Source organism: Pleurodeles waltl, chromosome 12 (genome assembly GCF_031143425.1).
Source record: "Pleurodeles waltl isolate 20211129_DDA chromosome 12, aPleWal1.hap1.20221129, whole genome shotgun sequence".
Lineage (NCBI taxonomy): Eukaryota > Metazoa > Chordata > Amphibia > Caudata > Salamandridae > Pleurodeles > Pleurodeles waltl.
The window spans coordinates 628,723,969-628,746,724 of NC_090451.1; the positions used below are offsets into that span (position 1 = coordinate 628,723,969).

The following is a 22,756-nucleotide window of genomic DNA, read 5'->3' on the forward strand; positions in this document are numbered from 1 at the left end:
CCATTATGGAAACCGACCTGGCCTTTCTGATGAGTTTATGATTTTTTTTTTTTTTGGAGCAACCAGCAGACGCAAATGAGCAGACATTGCGCTGTCTGCTCCTTTGCGACCTTCTGCCTCTCCACATTCCCTTGTCGTTCATTTTTTATTTATCCATTTTACTATTAGCTAATTACACACTAAATGCACATTTCAACAGCGGATGGATTATTTCACAGAACCGCCATATTTACTTAGTGGAGGAACTGCAAAGTGCATATACATTCCAATCTTATAACAAGGCTTTAGTATCTGGTTTGCCTGTCAAGAAATACCTTCCACAAATTAGCCTTTTACTGCCACGACTGGTGAAAAATGATTTATAGTTAAGATATAACTCTCCAAGTCAAGTATCATAATAGCAAAGAGGCTGAGCTTTCAGAGAGAGTCTCTAGAATAAAAATATATAGTCATTTGCCACTGATAAGGTCTGCTGAGCAATACCCGTACTGCCCATTCATTCCCCTGCGGCATATCGCCCCACATCCTGCCCAACGTTCATGGGACCCCCCTAAAAAAATAAGAGTATAGAAGAGACATGGCAGGAGAGGAGAGTTCAGGAGAAAATTAACAGATTTTAGTTTATGGAATAGTGAAAATTATCATAGCTGATGGAATGATAAAACTTCACTGCTGCAAGGAATGTTTATTGTAAAGGGGGATATGTTTCTTATTTTTATTTTTCAGCAAATAATCCTAGAATTGCAGTTTCTTTTACACTTTTCTCACTTCAATACTGTGCACCAATACACCAAAGACCCACCAAGTCACCCTGAGTGTGTCTTTCCTGCAATCAGAGAAATAGCCTTGTTAGATGCTGGATTACAAAATAAAATGTTATTGTTCGAATACAGCATATGACTATATCTAAGCAAGAAAGACATTGCTTGATAAATGCTTATTTACATTTCTTTGGATTAATTTTTGGCTATTGAATGCTGGGTGGCCTGAGCTGTCTGCTGTTTTGTGTGCTTATTTTCTTAAAGTTTATTTGCAGTTCAATAGTTTTTGATATAATGAAGGTTTGAATTAGCTGAAAGTTGTTATCAATGGTAATAAATTCAATTTTCCCCTGAACAGGGGGTGATAAAACTTGTATTGCCCTCGGCCCCAAAAATCCTTAAGATAACACTGCAGGTCTGGTATGAGTAACTTCCCCAGTGCTCGGTTCACCTGTATTTTGGAAGCAAAATGTACAATTCTCCGAATAAAAAGAATGTACCAGACAGGATGACTTCATTCCCTGACCTGGAACAGTTTGAAACCTCTCTTCATCCTTGACAAACTACAGAGAGGACGAATTGAATCATTTACGTATACTAAAGACAAAAAACATTTTCACCTGGCAGATAAAAAGGCCCTGGCAGAGGTTTTGAGCCAACCCATGCAAAGCACGCGGAGACAGTTTTGCACATCCAGGTGCGCATTTGTATCGCTCCACTTCCTCCCTGCTGACTTCCAGGCTTTGAAAGTGGCAGGAGAGATGGATACAGAGCTCCCGCCCAACTCCTCACGAATGGCAGACTGTGAAACAGATCAAAGCTGGCAGCTGAATCTGCAGTTTTTTTAAGTGGTAATGGAAAAATGTCAAAGGGCATATCATATTTGATACAGCTAATGAAATGAGAAAAAAATCCAAGATAAAAAGAAATTGCTCCCGGCAATAGCGGAGCATTTCTCAAATGGTTCTACACCCTTCGGCTAGCCTCCCATTAGGACCTTCACAATATCCTCGCCTGTGTCCCATGTCGAGTGTAGTTGTCCTGTGCACCCACTTCACTTGTTATTATAAAAATCGGGTTTGCTCGTTATAAACATACATTGGTGTACCAGATCTGCTGTTATAATTATTGTAACTCTTAAGCAATGCAGTTATACTTCTGTGCATCACAATTGAAATTTAAATAAAAAATTATATAAAAAAAATAAGGTTCTGATTGTATCACTTCTCTAAGGTTGAGAATAATGACATTCACATGGAATCATCTGAATTAAAAATATTGTACTGAAAATTTATTTTAGAACTTGAAGGGCGGGGTAGACAGTTTAATAAATAAAAAAAATGGATTTGGTATTTTGACCCTGAATGCAACCTTAGAAATATTTTAGGAAAAATAACTTTTTGAAAAGATATTTACATACTTTTAAGAACAAATTTCAATTTGTTTCTAGAGATTCGCTTTTTTTTTTCTCTCAAAGTCGTGTAAAATCTTATCAAGGACTTTTATCATTGCTCACATGTTTGGGAAAATCTCCTCCAAAGTCATGGCGTCTGTGTAATATCACACAGACAGCAACACACCCAACCAATAACAAGGCAACTGAATACTAAAATTCCTCAACTGTAGGGAGTTGGCTACCTAAGGAAAAGAGCGGAACCACAGAAGGCATTGGGATAGAGCTAATTAGTAAGGACATGAGACACATAAAAACAATGAATGGGCTTGAGCTCAATTAAGGTTAAAGTAAGCAGGTGCCTCAGACACGCCAGTAAGGCTTTAACCAGGGCACAATTCTAAAGTACACATGGGTAAACAACGTTTACCAACTCTTTTCACAGGGTGGACGCTGTCTCTCCCGCCAAGAAGTTGGGCCCCACAGAAATATGCTAAACTCGTCCCGGTGTAATTGTCAGGCAATGGGACACATTCTGCAGTGCCTGCACCTTTTCTGCTTTCATTCCGAGCACCAATGTGCAGGGAGAGGGACTTTGTTATTTTAAGTTCCAGCTGAGCCCAAAACAAATGCTGAAGTTAAGGGCCTTAAGGCCTTCTTTTGAGTATCCTGGCTGAAAGCTATCTGGAATCTTACACCTAGCTGCATATGCAATGGAAGGGAAACAAAGGCTCACAGCTTGTTACCTCACAGGTACTTAAGAGAGGCAGTTTGACTTTAAGCCCCTATCTATAAGACATATGCATGCACTTTAAGAATGTCAGATGTGTTGGTCTGGCCCAGTATTTACACAACCAACAATTTAAATACCACTATTTTGTTTTATTTCTTTTATAGCACTACTCACTTCAGACTAGGGTGTCATAGTGCTTTACATCGCACATACAAATTATGTATTGAAAACAAATCATTTGTACGTAAATCAATGTACATGATGAGTTACATAAAACATAGATGGTTACAATGTGTAGGAGTCACATGTCCTTCATAGCTCACTGTGCTATATTAGAAGAATGACAGTTTATGAACTGCAAGTAACAAAAGAATCTGGGTTAAAAGCAGTAACCCACTTACCCCATGTACATAAAATAAATATCTGTCTTCTGTGGTCATATGATGTGCTTTGCAAGAGACATATTAACGTGCTGTGCTGATTTGATTGAAAAATGGGACTAAACAAAACACAGATCTCTCCAGCAAGTGCATTAACCTCCAGAGTTATCTTACCATTAATAGTACTTCCTGAGATTTACTGGGCACACAAAGATCTGTTCAACTGGTGCCATAACCCCATAAGATATTTTAAAATGCAGACTGTGTAACCAGTTAAGCAGAACAGATTTACCGCCATGTTTTTCCTTGTGGCAAATTTCCTTGTAACAGAGTTTAAAAAAATAATTGTATAAGTTGAGGCTCAGATTTTGCATAGGGGCTGCGTCACTTTTTTGGACGACTCTGACGCAAAATCGAATTTGTTAAATATTGTAATGCACGGAAATGTACTCATGATAGAAGTGCTAATCATATGTGTGGATTTAAAATTTGATGTCAAGTCTAGTGATATCACTTCCTGTGAGGTCATGGGTTGTGATGCCATTTCCTGTGATGCCACATGCAGTGTCACATGCTATGATGTCACGTGCCATGATGTCACTTGTATACTGCCTATCTTGGTTAGTCCCCCCAAACCTCCCCTCCAACTTCTTTTTTTAGGACTTGTGCCCTGTGTTTAACAGAGTACCTCCAGAGGCTTCAAGTATGGCTTCATCGCCGAGAGAAAGCGAGGCAGTGACGCTAGTCATATGCATAATTGCAAAATGAAAGGTTTGACAAGAAGGCTCCTGGAGGCAAGGGTGAGATAGCAAATCACTCTGCTACATAGTGGACCTGTAAGACTTGGGATTAGAAGACTTACCCTAGAGTACCAGAAACCTCCCACTGCTCAGACAAGCTACAGTATTGAAATAATAGTGCATATTTTTGTAGATATCTAGGCCTGTCCTTAGTTAACTAAATATAAATATCTCTTTTGTGCACAGAAACGGGGTTCGGGATGAGTTAGGCACCTTGTTAGTGACATATATGTGCTTTTCAGAATGAGTCGCGATCAGGGCAGCTAGCCTTGGGCAAGAGAGGGAGTGGCTTTTGCCTGGAAGGAGCATGGGTTTCGTGATAGAAGCAGGTGGTCATCTTTCAGAAACAGAAGTGCTATTTGGGTGTTAGGGAAGTTATCTTACACAGGAAGGCAATGACACTTTGTTAGAAAGTACAAAGGTAGCATTGGATAGGAGCAGCCTTGGGCTGATAGGGTGGTAATGGCTGAGATCCCTTGCATTATGGAATCCTTCCCCAGCAAAAAGATGCTCCGTGCCTCAGAGAGTCACTAACTTGTAGGAAGACTGCAATTACTTGTAGTCTGTATGCGTACATATTGTGCCTGGGAAATTATCACAGCTCTTCAGACGCACATAGCATCTGTTTACCAAAGCAGGTTGTTCTGCTTGTGTAATGTAGAAGCAGATGTTGAACACATATTCAAAGCTGAAATCTATTTACATTCATCATCCTTGACCCCTTCCAAAGTAACCTGTTTTTTTCCAAACTCAAAATTACAGTTCGAGTAGGTGTCCAAAAATATTCAGATAGAAATGGGAAAATGTAAGCATGCTTAGTGGAATGGCATCTGTGAAACCTTGAGATGAGAGTGCCAGCTTTGAAAGTAAGTCCTTCCCCGGAATGGATGTAGACTTTCTCAAAGCACCTACAGCTGATCTGTTTTGGCACTAATGCTGCCTTCTGTACAAGGCGTGTTCCTTATAGCACCATAAACAACAAATGTAGCATTGTTTGTTGCAATGCAACTGCTGCCTTGAGTTTTCCACACATCAGAGCATGGCTGTATAATTTTCTCGTCTGTGGATGGCGGCCATTGTTCTGCTTTCGCTAGCACCCTCCTCGGGGTGGTATTTCTCTCCAACACTCCAAAAGCAGCTCTTTAGTAAAAGTGTGTTCTGCCTCCTTTGTGAAAGGTTTCAGCAGCATAGAAAACCAGGTTCACATCCATTTCACTAAAATAGTAGTGGACAGTTGTTATTGCAGCATTTTGTGATAGTCTGTTTTGGTTTAGTGCGAACCTCTAAAGCTCAGAGTACTGAGCTAGTAATTTACATAGGTCCACATTCACGTTGGGCAAGTGTGGAATATTGAATTTCTGCAGCATCAGGGTCCAGTCGATGACTTAGCTACTAGTTCAGATAATATTTTGAGGAGCTGTTATAATCCTACAGTTGTGGCTGCAGTGCAGAGATCCTCTAAGTATGTTTTTTTTTTTAAGTATTGTGTCCATCATTCAATTTGCTGACATCTCGGTCTACCTCCAAACGTCACGAGCTGAACAGATGCGGGAGTGGTAGCTCATCTTGTTCACCTAGATCGCCTCCAAGGACTCCACAGGTATGATGGTGGGTCGCTGCAGACGGCAGCCTTTTCAGCTGAAAGTGTCTGTCTGAAGAGCCTGAAGGGTTTGAGGAACATGTTCTGACGCAAATTAAACATCGTCCGAAATTAACACTAATTTGGAGGCTGAGATACAGCGGAATTACCTGAAGCCATTGACATGACTTTGGAAGTCACAACTTTTAAAGTTGGGCTCAACCTTTTTGTTTTTGTACCCAGAAGGCATCAATACAGAGTTCAGAAATAAACCATGACATTGGGAGTACACTCAGTAATTTTTAATGGAAAGGCAAGACAGTAGAATGCAAGTCTTGTTGTCACACGGTGGCAGAACATGTCAAAGCTTGAGAACTGCTCATTGTGCTTGTCTTGGCCATTGATGTCAAACTTGTCTTTTCTCCACCGCAAGAGTGGAGGCAAGGTGTATGTTGCAGCAAAATAGAACATAAATCAATCAATCAATCAATAATTTATAAAGTGCGCTATGTACCCGTTAGGGTTTCGAGGCGCTGGGGGGGGGGGGGTAGTGAGGTTGGGAGTGCGTTCCAGGTCTTGGCGGCGAGGTAGGAGAAGGATCTGCCGCCAGAGGTCTTGCGCTGGATTCGGGGGACGATGGCGAGGGCAAGGTTGGCAGAGCGTAGTTGATGTGAGGGAACGTAGAAGTTGAGTCTGGTGTGAGGTAGGTGGGTCCAGTGTCGTGTAGAGCCTTGTGTGCGTGGGTGAGGAGTTTAAAGGTGATCCTCTTGTCCACGGGGAGCCAGTGGAGGTCCCTCAGGTGAGGGGAGATGTGACATCGGCGGGGTATGTTGAGGATCAGGCGGGCGGATGCGTTCTGCATGCGTTGGAGTCGTTTGATGTCTTTTGTTGGGATGCCTGTGTAGAGTGCGTTGCCGTAGTCGAGTCTGCTACTGACAAGGGCTTGGGTTACCGTCTTTCTGGTTCCTGTTGGAATCCACTTGAAGATCCTGTGGAGCATACGGAGGGTGTTAAAACAGGAGGATGAGACGGCGTTGACCTGTTTGGACATGGTGAGGGCGGAGTCGAGGATGAAGCCGAGATTTTGTGCGTGGTTGGCTGGGGTGGGTGGAGGGCCCAGGGCAGTGGGCCACCACGAGTCGTTCCAGGCCGAGGGGGTGCGCCCGAGGATGAGGACTTCCGTCTTGTCGGAGTTAAGTTTTAGGCGGCTGTTGCTCATCCATTCGGCAATGGATTTCAGTCCCTCGTGAAGGTTGGCTTTGGCGGTGTGAGGATCTTTGGTCAGGGAGAGGACGAGCTGGGTGTCGTCGGCGTAGGAGAGGATGCTGAGGTTGTGCTGGCGGGCCAGTTGTGCGAGGGGGGGCCATGTAGATGTTGAATAGCGTTGGGCTTAGTGAGGAGCCTTGGGGGACGCCGCAGAAGAGGTTGGTGGCTTTGGAGTGGAAAGGTGAGAGTCGGACCCTCTGGGTTCTGCCGAAGAGAAAGGAGGAGATCCAGTTGAGGGCTTTGTCTTGGATGCCGACTTCGTGTAGACGGGTTAGTAGGGTGCGGTGGCAGACTGTATCGAAGGCGGCTGATAGGTCTAAGAGGATCAGGGCTGAGGTTTCACCGTTGTCCATTTGTAGTCTGATGTCATCTGTGGCGGCGAGGAGTGCAGTCTCTGTGCTGTGGTTTCGTCTGAACCCGGATTGGGAGGGGTCTAGGATGGAGTTGTCTTCAAGGTAGTGGGCGAGCTGTGTGTTGACGATCTTCTCGATGACTTTCGCTGGGAAAGGGAGGAGGGAGATTGGTCGGAAGTTTTTGAGATCGTTGAGGTCAGCCTTAGGTTTCTTGAGGAGAGGTTGGATTTCTGCGTGCTTCCAGCTGTCCGGGAAGGTAGCGGTGTTGAAGGAAAGGTTGATGATCTTGCGGAGTATGGGGGCGATGGCGACTACTATTGGACATTTGCACTTGCCTTACTGAAGCAGAACAACTTAATAAAATGTATTTTGCTGCATCTTCTGGTGGAGAGAATCAAAGGTATGGAAGATATTTCAAAGCTAGAAAAAAAATGCTTACATTTTCATGTTCTCATAACCTAAAACCTTTTTAAAAAGCACAAAAAGGATAGTTGGTTGATTAAAGACACACAAACTGGTGCAGCTTTAAGTGTCCTTATTGCGACCCTTGGAGAGGAACAGTGCATTACAAATTCTCTGCTTAAGATCAAACTGAGATAGGACCTTGGGTTCCTCTCAAACTCTTAACAACATTCCAACCACGAGGGCTGGCTCCTGATGAAGGAAAGCTCAAGACAAGCCTACAAAACTATACAAACATAAACAGCAGCCACAAAACATAACCTGGTTGTGGCATGAAAGAGACCCTATCTAGGGTCCAGGTCCAAAAAACGAAGGGCCTCATTACGAGGCTGGCGGTCACAAGACCTCCTGCCTCGCGAGGCAGTCAGACCACTACAGCTGTGGTGGTCCCCCCCCCCCTCTCCCCCCATCCCCTCCCCCCGGCATCCTAGATTCTGATGGGGTGATTGTGATTGCGGTCCCAGTTGCAATCAGCCAGGCCGGTGCTGAACTCAGCTCCACCCTGCTGATTACAAACTTGTTTTCCACTGGCCTTTTCATGTCAGTTTCACCACCATGAACAGGCTGGCGGAGAACAAGTGCTTGGGGCCACTGGGAGGGGGGTCTGCACTGCCCATGCCCATGGTATGGTCAATGCAGGTGCCCCCATGCCCAGTATTATCGGAATGCGCACTTTGCAGACAGTGAACATTTGAAGGGTGCTGGATGGCCCCCTCTGTGCTACGAGATTGCACTCTGCCCCTTTGAGGGAGTGAAGTGCCATCTCATAGCACTGTTGGAACGCTCTATTTCAAGGTTTCTGCCAGTCAGCCAGGTAGGCCGGCGGAAACCTTGTAAGAGGGTGTGGGCGCCACTCCTCCGCATGAGTTTGGCAGTCGGGTATTGGGACCAACAAGCTCGTAATGAGCCCCTAAGTTTGTGGTGTGGGCTGTGGCTGAGGTATTTTTGACTGTGGGTCTCTTTTCCTTTTACTACAACGTACGTCGACTTATAGGACACTAGTATTGTGAATGGTTCATGGTCTTGTATTTATTTAGGTTTTTCTATAACACGGCCATAAGCCAGCGATAGGGGTGTGTAAAACGTAAATTACGTGCATGACTTTCCAGACTCCATTTTTATAAGAATGGTGTCAGAGTGGACGTGTTGTTGCAGCAAATTGTTTCTAGGTAGAGATTGAAGGTACATATATGACAAGGGAAAATATGTAGCCCGAGGACTCCGAGGAACATTGAAACATTTCAAACCCTTAATCATTCGTGCAGCTTTTTAGGTACTTGGTGAAGTCCATTTCTGGTTTCAATTTGGATAGTTAACTTGTTAGGAAACCGACGCTTTTACTCATCTTAAAATTAGGACAGTGGAAAGTGCAGGATATGAAATGTGTCATGAGGGCATCGTGATCGCTGTCCGGGCCCTCAGGCAGTCACTGTGTGACAACGTGATATTAAGGACCTCTGACCTAGTCCGCTTGCGCTAGGGCCTGAGACGGTCACTGCGTAAAAACGTGTTATTAAGGAACACTGATCTGGTTTCACTCTCCAGGGCGTCAGACAGTTACCGTGTAAAAACGTGTTATTGAAGAACCCTGATCCGGTTCCGCGGTCCATGCCCTTCCTGATATTGTGGCCTTGTCCCCGTCGCCCCCTATATTTCACTCGGGTCCACTTGAAATGCCCTCTGCTGTAGTACAGCGCGCGATAAGCGCAGGCCTGCCACAAATCAGCCGCCCTTATCTGCAATTGAAGACAGGTTAGCCATTCCACTTGGCAACCGCGTTAGGGGGAGAAAATCTGTCCAAGAAAGGACACTCGTTTCTCACGTTAACAAAGATTGGACGTTTCGCCTGGATTGGGTGGCTGGAGCAAAAGAAGCTGTCACAGAGCGATGGCCCCGCCTCCCACCCACTGGAGAGGCTTCAAGGCCGCTCCAACAATGCAAAGGAGGCCAGAAGCCGCTCCATCGTGGCGCAGCCGCGGGCCTGGCTGTGTGCTCATACTGAAAAATCCTTTATGCATAAAGCATGCCGGAGAGGAGAGTCGTCTGTTGTGTGTAACCTCATTACCTTGCAGCATTACTGCTTGCAGACAACATTGTGTTTAGATGTGACTTGAGTTCATGTATGGTAAAATATAGCATTGGGTTGCCACCTGCTGACCAAGAGACACTTTGTAACACTAGTGGTGACATTTCTTTCACAAATGGGCATAGGGTAAATGGCGAACCAAGAAGGCCGGAGCTGGAGAGTCGGTACCACGAGGGCGGTGGGGGGCTTCATAGGTCTGGGGGCAGGAGCCACATCACCATTTTAGAGCAGCCACCTACTGGTTTTCATTCTCATTCGGTGCATTGTATGTACTTTTTATCTCTTGCGGAAATGTTGGCCTACAGTGTTGACCTCTGGACCTGGCTTGGGCAGCTGTCCACCTGTGTTGGACACCCCTGAGCTAGGGTATTGCTGCAGGCCAGATTGAGGAAAGCAGGTAGGCCTTCTGTTCACTATCTGCCTTTGGTCCCGGCTTACCTAAGCGTTACAAGACAGACCACTACTTTTCTGCCAGTTTGCTCTTTCTACTACACTGTCTTTACCTGAGGAGTGCATGAAACTGTCTGCTTCTCCTTATCGTCATGATAACTGGAGTATTTTTTAAGGGTCAAAGTTCTCTTGTGAGAAGGAAAACAAGATGGCGGCTGCTGCTGTTTCCTGGTGGGGACGGGTTGTTAGGCTGCCACCACTTCCCTCTACTAGCTAAATCCCACCCTCCACAGTAAGAATTGAGCTGTGCTGTAACACAACTCACTCAGCCACAAGAGAGGTATAGCCTTAACTCCCAGTCAAGCCCCGAGCAAAAGTATGCTGAAACCCAAGCAGTACTGTGTCCTCCAACGTTGCTCATCTCTAGGGCAGCTCAGACACCTGCAGACCCGCTTCTTATGAAGTATACCAAACAGTGTTCATTTTCTAGAAATACAAAATAAATTTGAGGGGGACGGGGTCCCAGGTATTTCATTAAAGCCTTCCCCTGGCCAGATACCAAGGCTTCCACCACATGCCTTTCCTCCACCGCCCTACACTTCCTGTCTCTTAATCCTACTCCAGCAGGTTCTTTTTCATCCCTTCTTTCTCCCCTTGTCACTGTTTCTATATTTTTCTCGTCCTTCTCCCTATATTGTCTTTCTCATTTCTAGCTGTGGCTTAAAGGCTGAAAGTGAACGATTGGTCTCAGTGCCTCATAAGAAATGCCTTCTGAAAGCTTTCTTTCTTCTGTCTTTTTCCTCCAAAAATTTCTCCCAAGGCAGCCTGGTCACTAATGTGTCTGTCTCAGAGGCTGCCACGGACTATATATAGTACATGCCGGGCTGGTGGGTGACAGAGGCTTACCCATTTTTGTTATACAGTCCATTATGTTTTTTATCCACTGGGCTAGTATTAGGCCTTCTTCCTATACTTGCACTTATCAAAACGAAAAACGAATCTATGGTCGTCTGGAGCAGCAAAGTTTACTACCTTCGTTATGCTGTTGGAGGGTATTTGTGTGTGCGTGTCAGACTATTGTGCCTACTGTGGACGTCTGCGGATAGCTCTAAAGCGCCCCTCGTCCGAGAAAAAAACACGAGCCATCTCTTTGTATATTTATTCTGGTAGTGTTTTGTTGAAGCAGAGCGGTATTTTGAGTGACTGTAGGACGTGTGGTGCCAACAAAATAAAAACTTTGGTTTATTTCAGGGTAATTAAAAATATATCTAGGTACTCTTAACGAAAAGGGCCATTCTAAAATGAAAATGAGCCTAGCAGATCTGAGAGGCATCCAACACCTGTCGTTTGAGAGCTGAGACTCTACAGCACATGGACTGCTGTTAAGTGTTGTCCCTTGTGTCAAGCCTTAAAAGTCCTACCAGAGCTTAGCGTCTGTAGTCACAGAAGGACCTGAAACCCCAGCCCACCCCTGCCATGATATGGTATGAATGAAATGTTATTTCTATAGTTCACACATTTAATGAGCTCCTAACCTCTACATAGTCAAGTGTTTGGGTAAGTTGGGTGCTTGGACTAATATTTTATTTGCAGAAATCTGTGAAAATAAACATGCAGTTATCAGCATAATCAAATTAGACGTTCATCCTTCTGAGTTGTATAAAATGAGGACCAGTGAGTAATGCTGTAGGATGGAAGCATCTGTTGTTTATTGTGATATGAAGTCTGTAGAGGGTGATATGTCTTTATCAAGAGTGAAGGGACGTGTCAGATGCTCACCCATAGGCCGCAGAAGATGCAGTGATTGTGGGACGCCCCCATCACTGGTTTGGCCAACCATCAAGTGTAGTGATGGAAAGTCAAGGTGAGACAAGCATGTTTGGTGATTTTGTGGCATAGCACGAATATGGATAACTGGGGGCACATGCCAAGCCTCGCCATGCCGCACCACGTTGGTGCATGCAGTGTCAGCAGAAACGTGAAACTAGATTAGCCACTTAGTCTCTTTCACCATTTTTTCGATTGATATGTAAAGATCTGAGACACAGACACATTTTCACTTTCATGGGTTCCACGTACTTCTGCAGCAAATTGAATGTTTATTTGAAATCACAAATGTTTTTTTTAATAGACCTTGGAAGCTGCACGAGTAACCGGTTACCAAGAGTATTGATGGTATGTTTCCGGAAAATACTATTGAAACGCCTGCAAAAGCTTGTTTGCTTCGTAATTGTGGATAGTATTCGTTTACAGATGATGATAAAAAACGTACCCCTGTAATTTAAGTTAAAAACTTTATTTTTCATTTGTCCTCCTTGCTGCAATTATTTTTCCACATTGAGAGCCCCCTTCTGCTGCATCCCACAAGGGCAGTTCCCCTGAAACCCTGGATATGGGAGTGCTGCGCCCCTGGAGAGTCATAACACCCCGCGTTTCCAGGGTGATAATGGGCCGTGGGTATGTTTTGTGAATGCTCACAAATATGACCATGCCCAGCTAACCCCCACCCCACCCAGAGTATTGTATCGTAACTGCATTTTATAAAGCACTTGCGATTACTAGCGAGGCGTTGAAGCGCTTTACGTTGGGCAGCCGGCTGCGCCGAAACGCAAGGTTAGTCCAGTGTTGTTGGTGTTAGTCTTGTTTGTCGCAGCTATTCCATACATTCTCTCAAATTTCTTCGCGTTAGATTACTAGTGAGAGTTGCACGCGATCATTCCCTTTTCCCCAAGTGTAAATGCACGTTTTAAGCTTCCGGAAGGTGGACTTGCACCTATAAACAAACATCTCGCGCACCCAATGGGAACTATAGGCGCGCCAACGACTGAGAATCGGGCTGTGGAGACGCGTAGCGGCTTCTCGAAGTATAGGGTCCGCCTCCTGATTTGCCTTTGGAACAATGAAGGGCGAATCCGTTTTTGAGCGCCATTCGAGCTTTGTTTTTCTGTGTGTTGTTTGCACCGCTAACTTGGAAAGTACGTTGAGGAAAGCTTACTAGTTCCTAGTTGAGGGAAGGTGTGCGCGGCTCGTGTGCATCGCCTGCCTTGCGTTCTAAAGGACGCTCTTTGCTTTTAAAGACGAGCACAACATGAATGTGACGCGTTAAATAAAGTAGAGGCAGCGGCACGCCTCCGAGACTCGGCTGCACCGGGCCTTCAGCCCCCGGGCGCTGGGTGCCGCGTGCACGAGGCGGCTGCCCTCAGCGCGAGCCCCGAGAGCGCGAGCCACGGGCCCAGGCCATAGCCATCTTTGGAAGCAGCGAGTGCTGCGCTGGCAGCTGCTGGGCACTCTGACAGCTGTGCCTCACTTTCCGAAGGAATTTGCCAAGTCTCCCGTTGTGTGGGATGAGTGATGCGAGGAGATAAATCTTCCTGCAAACGGCGACGGGCAGGTTAGCCGCCCAGAGATATCACGCATGCGAGCCCTACGCCAAGGCAGGAGCACGCGGTGCTGGGGGTTGGGGGGGGGGGGGGGGGGGGAGTCTTGGGGTGCCGCTGAGAGTCTGGGAGTATATTCTCAGAGGGACCGTGGCAGGATACCGACCGGCGCACTATATCCCGCTGAACACATCGAAAATTAGGACGCCCACCCAGGGGAGACGGGGGGAATAATTTCGCACAGTTGTTCAGCATGGTAATTATTCAAGGGAACTTTGCGGAGGAAAGCACCGTGTCACGTGGCGCCTAATCGGTGGTGTTGGAAATGCGGGTGCCGGGATAACAGCCCCGCTTTTGTGAGAAGGAAGATGTTCGTGATTTCCCGGGGCTTCTTCTGCTACTTTGTTCTAGATGGACCCACCTCGTTTAAAATGCTCTAATCCGGCCTCTTCTTCCTCCTCATTTACAGACTACTCCGCCTCCAGTCTGCTTCTCGGGGCGTCTTCAGTTGTAGGTTCAGACCGAGGATTTGCTTCAACGTAGACTCTATGGGACCCCCCCTATAGAGCTGGGTGTCAGCGACTGAGCCGTAGGAAGAAGGGTCCTTACCTGAGAGTACCCCCACAGTGCTGGGACCGCTCAGCGGTATCACTGGAGGGACTGCACATGTTCTCTACCGACCACGAAGCTCTGTACCTGCTACAAGATGGCACATTAGATTTCCAATGAGTCCTTGCTTGTACTGGGGAGCTTGAACGATCAGGGACAGCCGCACACCAGGCCAGTTATTCCCTAATAATGACTATCCTGCCAGGGTAATTATTTGAAAAGAAATAGCACTTTAATGTAAACCTTAAAATTGCAGTGGAATAAAAATTGAGTCGACTGCTGATAGCCTTGTGTTTCCAGCCCAAACTCAAAAGCTGTGGACCATAGGTGTCCCTCTCAGTGAAGAAGGTGGTTGCATCTCTAAGTCGCACACAGTCTAGATGCACCAAAGTATCCCAAACAGGCCACTTGGTTATGTCTGTGACCTCTGAGTCGAGGGGCTAGGGGACTCATGTTTGTTCGATGTATACATAGTCCATCAATGCCAGGCAACATTTTTGTGTGACTCTTGGTCTCTTCCAGGATCCATTTGCATGGCTGATCCATGCCAACAGTACTGGTGAATTGAGGCTAAGTGATTACTTGGTATGATTAAAAAGAAAGGGGTATCCCACATTAATAACAGGTCTGTATTGTTGTGTAGCACTCCAGTAGTGTAGATAGCTCTTCTCGCGTTTTCAGTTGCACTACTGCCTCTCGCCGAGCCCCTGTTGCCTTTACTTAAGGCCCCATCAATACTGCTGAAGATGTACTCAATATTTGTAAAATCGTCTTTCCTTCTTCTGCCTCCTTCCGACTCATTTGCAAAATTCTGCTCCAACTTTTCACAAAACCCTTTCCTACTCAGCCCTTTCACTGTGCGGTCTCCAAGACATGCATTAGTTTACTTTGAGTACTTCTCACCCATACAATACTATTCTTATTTCATATCTTGACATACATTACCCATTCTTTCTTTGCCCCACACCCTACACTGCCCTCTTCCCCTCTTCCTATAGAGACCACCATTGTGAAACTCTCCGAACCTAACACCTTTCTGTTCTTGGAACTTTCTCCCTTCCACAGTCTACAGTTTTTTTCTCTCACTCCCCACACCCCATCCCAAGCGCTTCTAAATTTACTCATCCTCAGTCACATATGCCATTTCACCATCTTGGACTCTGCCCTGCCATAAAATCCTTACCTATTAAAAAGTCACATAAATGGGCAGTTAATGAATATCTACATTAACGTGTCCTTTTAGCCTACATATATATAATTAACACTGCTGTCGGCAGATAAAATGAATATTAAGGAAATTGTTTGTCTTTAACTACTTATACATTTCGAATTTCTTTTTTTTTTTCACAAAATTTCATGGTTATGTAAGGTTTACATTTAATCTTCTTTGATAACATTGTGTTAGTAAAATAATACCGTAGGCAGATCTGTATTTGATTAGTTCTCAAATTGTCGAATATTTTTACCACAGCTGAACAGAATTTCACTTTATCAGATATTAGAGTTTAAAAAATGTAGATATCTAGGGATGCGGAACCATCTCTGTCCATGCTGATATCTGATTGGCTGCCAATACTTTAACAAGGAAGTGTTGGCATCCATCTTGGGATGCTGCTTCAATCGAAAGAAAAAAAAAGAAAAAGGGCCAGGGTAGGGTCACCCTAGACTTGGTACAGGGGACCCCTAGAGACCCCACCAGAACTTAAAAGCATTTTTTTGAAATAAACATTTTGGAAAAATCCACAGCTGTTTCTGCTGATTTTTTCAGAGATTTTCAAAAAGAAAAGCACAGTCTCCTGTGCACTTACTTTCTTTTTCCCACGTGTGGGCCAGGTCATGGGGCATTGGGGGATGAAAAAAAAAAGGAGGGGGCTCACGGGCTCCCCTCCTAGGGCTTATTGTAGCCCAAGGGACCACCGCCACCCTGGAGTATATATCAGTAAATATGTGCAGGGAGGCCGCACGCCCTCCCCACTCCCCCCCACAGTCCAGGGACCGCCACCTAACCAGGGCACTTAAAATACATATGCCGGCAGGCCTGCCTGTGCCCTGGGGCCTGCCACCTTCCTGGGGCAAATTACATAAAATAATCCATGGGGTGGCCTGCGTGGCCCCCTGCAACCTGGGGACCAACACCACCTCAGGGATGAAATGAAATAAGGTAGAGGGGTCCATCATGGACCCCTGGCCATGGGGACCACCACCTGCTTTGGGATTAAATAGAAGCGATGGAGCCATTAATGGCCTGGGGACCGCCACCCACCAGGGTCAGCTCCTGCTATGTCTTGGGATGCGCATTCCCAGAACATAGCTGTTTGCTCTGACTTGGCAGGAGCTTTGACTGCTCCTGTTAAATCAGAACAAACACCCCAGTTCCAGCGGGTGAGAGCTGCCAAAGTGCTCTTTCCCACTGTAAGCGGATGTTTCTTCTCTTTCTTGTCCCGCAGAGATGCGGACAGGGAAAGAGATGAAATGATTGCTCTTGCACACAGGGAGCTGCAGTTTACCAGCTCCCTGTGTACCATAGCAATGCCGCCTCTCGCAGGAGACAGGGAGGGGGCTGTGCGGCCCCGTACCCTATTGAATGGAGGCTGGGGTTCCTGGGGCCGATATACTCTACTAAGTGTGCTTACTCAGATTCCATAATGAAAAACCATGTGAAATCCTTTGTGGAGGTGAACATATCGCTGATCTATTGGAGTGCAATTTGTATGTGACTCTGATGAGTGGGTTCTTTCTTGTCCTCTCTTGGTGAGAGCAGAGTCCATGGTTTTCCTTTTAAATTGCTACGAGTATGCAAATGTGCTAATCACCTGGAAGCTGAGCCCGCTTGGGCCCGCACTGTCCACCTTAGTATTATGCCTTTGTCTTCCCATCCTTTTGCCAGGATGATGGACAGTTTACCAAAGGGCCCCCTAGTGTGTTTCCCACCGATTTTGGTGGCTTGTTCTTGATTCTCTCCGCTAAACAAAGAAGCACTTATATCATATAGGTAAGAGGAAGGACCCTGGTTTGGGGAAGATTTACATCTTTGTAGTCCTATTGGCCTCGCTGTAGGAGGATTCATGTTATCACAGATTTCTATAGAAAGATGCACCAGGAACAGTCATGTTTCCAAAATGAACACATGGTCACTGGTGACATTTCCTTGTGCTCATGACACAGCTGTAGTATAGAATACATACTGGACATATACCTGAGGTGGCAGAATGAACCCCACTTTGGTAGATATTTTGTGCAAAGCTGTGGACTCTTGTTGAATAAAAGGGCAGGTGAGCTTCCTTTGTGGCTGAGTCACTCACACAGCTACTGACACTCCCACACAGACAGTCAAACACCCACTCACAGATGCACTCAGACACTCATGAACCCACTCACAACCCTCTCAGACCGTCACGCACCCACACATAGACCCACTTAAACATTCATGCACCAACTCCCAGACCCTCTCAGGCTCATGCACCCAATCTCAGACCCACTCAAACTCACGCACTCACTCACAGATGCACTCGGAGACCCACTCCCAAACCCACTCAGGCACCCACTCACCGACCCACTGAGTTCCTTACGCACCTATTCACAGACCCACTCGGACACTCATGCACGCAATCGTAGACACACTCAGACAATTACGTACCTACTCAGAGACCCATTGAGACAGTCATGTGCCACTCAGAGACCTACTCAAAAAGTAATGCATCCACTCACACATCTACTCTCAGACTCATGCTATCACTCATAGACCCATGCATTCACTGACAAACCCACTGAGGTACTCATACACACACACACTCACAGACCCACTCAGAGACTTATGCATGCAGTGTTGGGTGGTTATAGGGGGTTAGCTGCAGGCCCTGTGGTCATACCCTGCCATGCATGGCCAAACGCCATGTCTGGTGCAGGGTTGGGTGGTTATAGGGGGTTGGCTGCAGGGCCTGTCCACAGGCCAAGCCCTGCCGCCAACCACCACTGCGCACAGCCAAAGCCCATACGTGGCATGGGATTGAGTAGTTATAGCAAGTTGGCTGCAAGGTCTGGCCCTGCAGCCTGGCCCTGAGGGCAAACCCCAGTGCGCACGCACTTTGGTCAGCTCAAATAACTATAACTTGTGCCATTAGGTAACCGTGACCTCGCCATGCACTGCTAATTACCCCACACATTGCATCACTCATGACATCTTTGGTAACCCATTGATATGAATGTAGCATTTGCAGTAGAATTATTGAGAATAAAACTGTGCATGGCAGGTGTGCGAGTTATAGTTACCTTAGAGCACAAGTTATAGTTACTTCAGCAAGCCATATCTATAACTGCTGAATTTCTGTGGTTTTGTGCGAGTAAATTCAGATCTTAACTATAATGTCCCTGTAACTTTTGGTTATTGAAGTGAAAATATACACACACACACATGCACCTATTTATATAGTCTTATAAAGAAAGACAAAAAAATAAATGACTGGTATGTTTCACTCATGTTTTGTTTTCTCTTCATATGTAGCATGTTGACAACATTTGTGGTTAAGGTTACTTGCTGGCACCTCAGCCTCATGTACTCTTTTTAAATAATTTAAGACTTTATATGTGATCCATCATAGGTTTATGCCTCAGGGCCCAGATATATATCAATAGATTTTCTCAACATGTTTCTGCTGTATTCTCAGCCTGTAAAGGTACTACATTACTTCCCCTAGTACGCACACCAGGTTGGACAGTATTGTGTCCTCCTTTGCAGTGATAGTTATGCCCACCCCTCTGTTCCAACTCACCTCTGTTTTGTTCTGATATGGTAGAATTTTGTTAAACCCTGAAAACTACTTGCTTCCTCATGCTTAGTCTGCTTTTCTGCCTTTTATGTTTTTAAGGTTAACTGGTTGCTTTATAATCTACAGTTCACTTCCGATGCATAGCCACCTTTGTTTGCAAATTGCATAGCTGTCACTCTGGATAATCTGTATCTCTGCAGAGCCCTTATGTAGTTTCACAGAATTCAGGCACTGGGTGTTGGAGTAAAACACATTTTTCGTTCTGTAACCCGATTATGTGACTTTAGGTCATGTAGTACTCCCTCAAACTGGGTTGCTGGTCATATTCCCAGAACATTAAATACACTGAAATATTAATTAGGTAACGTTTGATACGATAGGGCTTTTAAAACAAATTTCACAATGCATAGATAATCTTAAATGGAAGGATCTAATGTTATAATATAATTTCCTGTAACTCTTCTGCTAGTTGTTGAATATGAGCTACAATATGCCTGAGTTTAACTGAGAGCATTCCAGAAGGATACACTTATCTGTCTGTGATCACACATTCTTAGAAGCTAGGCCTGTAATCTGCTATTTCAAAGGACAGGGCAACTGATAGGATGACCTTGGCCGGGAAACTCCCAGACAGTTTACAGGTAGAATGGTTGAGACATCTGTTATCCCCTCATAGGTCAGAGCAGGACCCCTACCAGCCTCTCTGGAGATAAGTACTGCACAAGTCTGGACCAGATAAAATCTCTTTGGAAATTACTGTTAGGGGCTAGAGGCTGAATTAGATAATCAAGTGGTAGAATTAGAGAAGAGAGTCCACACGCATATAAGGAATTCAAATTTGTACTTTTTATTATTTGGATCTTGGAGATAGTTTTCTTTTCACAAATGTTTCTAAGAAACAACATCAAATTGCGTAAAAATAGAGTGGAACACTTTGCGTACAATTTTTTCAGGATTGGCTGGAACCTCTGCTAACTGGTCTAGCCTTTAAAGTACTCAACTTCCCCCATTCTAAAGATGGAGTCATCCGTGAATTGAAGAGGAGGGGACTTCTGTGCCTACTGTTGCACCCAACGGTTCTTGAAACTCTACCTTGCAACATCTGCCCTTGCATTTTTACAAGGACTTGGGGGCACCTGCCTAATGCGAGCCTATATAACTAAAGCCACTGTGACTCATAAATTAAGGCACTGTGTTAATACACAGGATTGTCCATGTAGGAGCCCCTTCTATTCAGGCTAGTACCTTTTAAATATAATTGACCCCTTGTGAATTCCTGTATATGATATTGTTTCACTTCTAACGTTTCCAGTATGATTAAATCAATTTGTGGTACTCGGTCTTTTGAATGTCGCTGCCAAACACTGGGAAGTCTTCTTTAAACCCTGTATTAATTGAAAATCTACTTCGTTTTCAAAAGTATTGAATTCGGTTTTTTTTCTAGACTGAGCTACTTTGAAAAGTCGTTATTAGCTTCTTATTCCTCATATTTATTTAAATAGCAAGTGCCTACAGAGCCAACAAACGATTGTGCATAAGCTTTAGAAAGAGAGTATTGGGTTTAGTCCTGGTCATACCAGAAAAGTCTTGATTTCTCCATGGAACTTCCTTTTTGTAGTTCGAGAATGCTGAAGCTCTTGTGACGGAGGGAGCCCGTCTGGTAGCATTCCAGATGACCATTTGCAACTTGGCATTTCTCCTGCATGCCACTGTGAAACTACCCTACTGTGTTTTGAGGACGAAAAAAATCCCAAGAAAGAGTATTCAGTGTTGTGGCTGAAAGTATTCAAAGGACCAGATGCAACTGGACATTCTCCAGCTTGCCCCTGTGGAACCTCCGCGCCGATATAGAATAGTGACGCCGGTTCTGAGAATGGAGGAAGCTGTTGCCTACTGTAGAAGACCACTTTGAACTGCACATTTTGCTGTACCCCAGACACCGGAGTTGTGCTTAGATTTGCGGCACCTGGGGGGACCTTAAGGGGGAGATTGTGGAGCCAGTCCTGACGATTTTATGTCTTTTCCTGCAGCCGGAAGTTGTAGAAACACGTCAGACTTTGTGATATGTACTGCATGGAGAACACTAATCATCGTTGTAATTTGTTCTGGCATTTGCCATAGGACACCTGTTTTTTGTCATTTCATTTGGGACTTTTTTGGATTTTTTCCTTTGGAACCACGATCAACTATTCTTCTTTTTTGTGACTTTTTGTCTCTCTGAATACATATTTTTACGTAACGTGGTTAACAATTTATAGGTTTTTCATGGCATAACTGTTTTATCGTTGTTGCAGGCAGTCCACAAGCATTTTTGCTAAGGGCATAGTATATTTTAGCGTGCCTTTATGCTTACAGTATGTGAAATTTATAATTTGACAGTATTTCAAAGGCTTCGCTATTATTTGAAGAAGAAGAATGGCTTTTAAGATTTTTATTCTTAGCAAGTAGAATCTGTCAACGGAAACTACTAGCTTGAAAATAGCATCTTAGTGCAGTTGTCAGACACATTTTGACATTCAGAGTTTGTGGTTCTCAATTTATTCTTCAAAATTCTGTTACTGTGATTAATGTTTTCCTATGAAGTTTCCTTATTGATTGGAAATATTATTTTCTCGCCAGCAGTGATTTCTTTGTGATGGCAATTCAAAACACGCTTTGTAGACTTTAGAATCAGCACTAGATTCCATAAAGACTATTCTTGGTGACATTGTGGAGATGTACACGTGGTTTTGTCAGAAGGGAACTCAAATGATTCTCATTCGCCGAGATAGTTAGCAACTTTTGACTCGGTCATTGCAGTTCTTTTTTCTCACTGTACTTGTGCGGTGTGAAATGAAAACCATTCCAGAAATGGTCAGCTAGGGCAATGGAGTCGAGTATGCTTTGTATCCCACACCATACCTATTAAGCAAAGGTTGGTTTTCCTGGAAAATATTCCACGATTTTCCTTCATTGTCTAAAACAAAATACTTAATTGGCCTGAAGCAAGGAGCGGAGCGCAAGTGAAGGTGCAGCGGAATAGAAGCTACCATAAGAATGGTAATGCCAAAACAATTGCAATGATCGTGCCTATTAGTATACCAAATATAAAAATATTATTGTAAAATAAATTTATTTTTGTTGTCATTTATAATTACCACATATATAGTGCACAATTGCAACCTATTAGTTTGAGCTCACGGCATCTATGCACGTGGTATGACTCTGTGAAAAAGTGACACCCATTTTCTTCCCTTCTGCCATCTGCTTGAGTCTTGCTTCACTCGAAAGATAAAGAGTAACGTTCTCGATTCATCTCCTGTAATAAGGTATTTCTAGAAAAATGTTATTTTGAGAATTCAGTTTTTGGTTGGATATCAAAGTGTCCAAACTGACGTTAATGAAATTAAATATTTAATTCTTGAAGATTTTAAGGTGTGAAAAAGTTTCCCAAAAACTCACGTGTCTGTGCTATTTGTGTGGGTACCTAAAAAGCTAAAATTCTCCTGTGTTGTCGTTCTCTTCGCTAATGTAAATGTTTGTTGGATTAATTATAGGTCACTTTCACAAAGCGAAAGTTTGGTTTGATGAAGAAAGCTTATGAACTTAGCGTGCTATGTGACTGTGAAATTGCGCTCATCATATTCAACCACTCGAACAAGCTGTTCCAGTATGCCAGCACCGATATGGACAAAGTGCTGCTGAAATACACAGAGTACAACGAGCCCCACGAGAGCCGGACCAATGCAGACATCATTGAGGTGAGAGATTTGTTCTTCAAACTTCCTCTCAGTGGTTGTTCTTTTCCTTTGGGAATTTACG

The 22,756-nt window shown here is 44.6% G+C and overlaps 1 protein-coding gene across 9 annotated transcripts in view; it reads left to right on the plus strand.

The window, feature by feature from the left end:
- MEF2D (myocyte enhancer factor 2D) overlaps nucleotides 1-22,756 on the plus strand; it is a 383,277-nt gene that overhangs the window by 244,007 nt on the left and 116,514 nt on the right. For 8 of the 9 annotated variants that reach the window (XM_069218042.1, XM_069218035.1, XM_069218039.1 and 5 more), the window contains one exon: nucleotides 22,492-22,695. In XM_069218042.1, the coding sequence (XP_069074143.1) occupies nucleotides 22,492-22,695 (204 nt within the window). Of the gene's footprint in view, nucleotides 1-13,770; nucleotides 14,396-22,491; nucleotides 22,696-22,756 lie in introns of those variants that run through there. The other variant, XM_069218041.1, reaches the window with a different exon arrangement.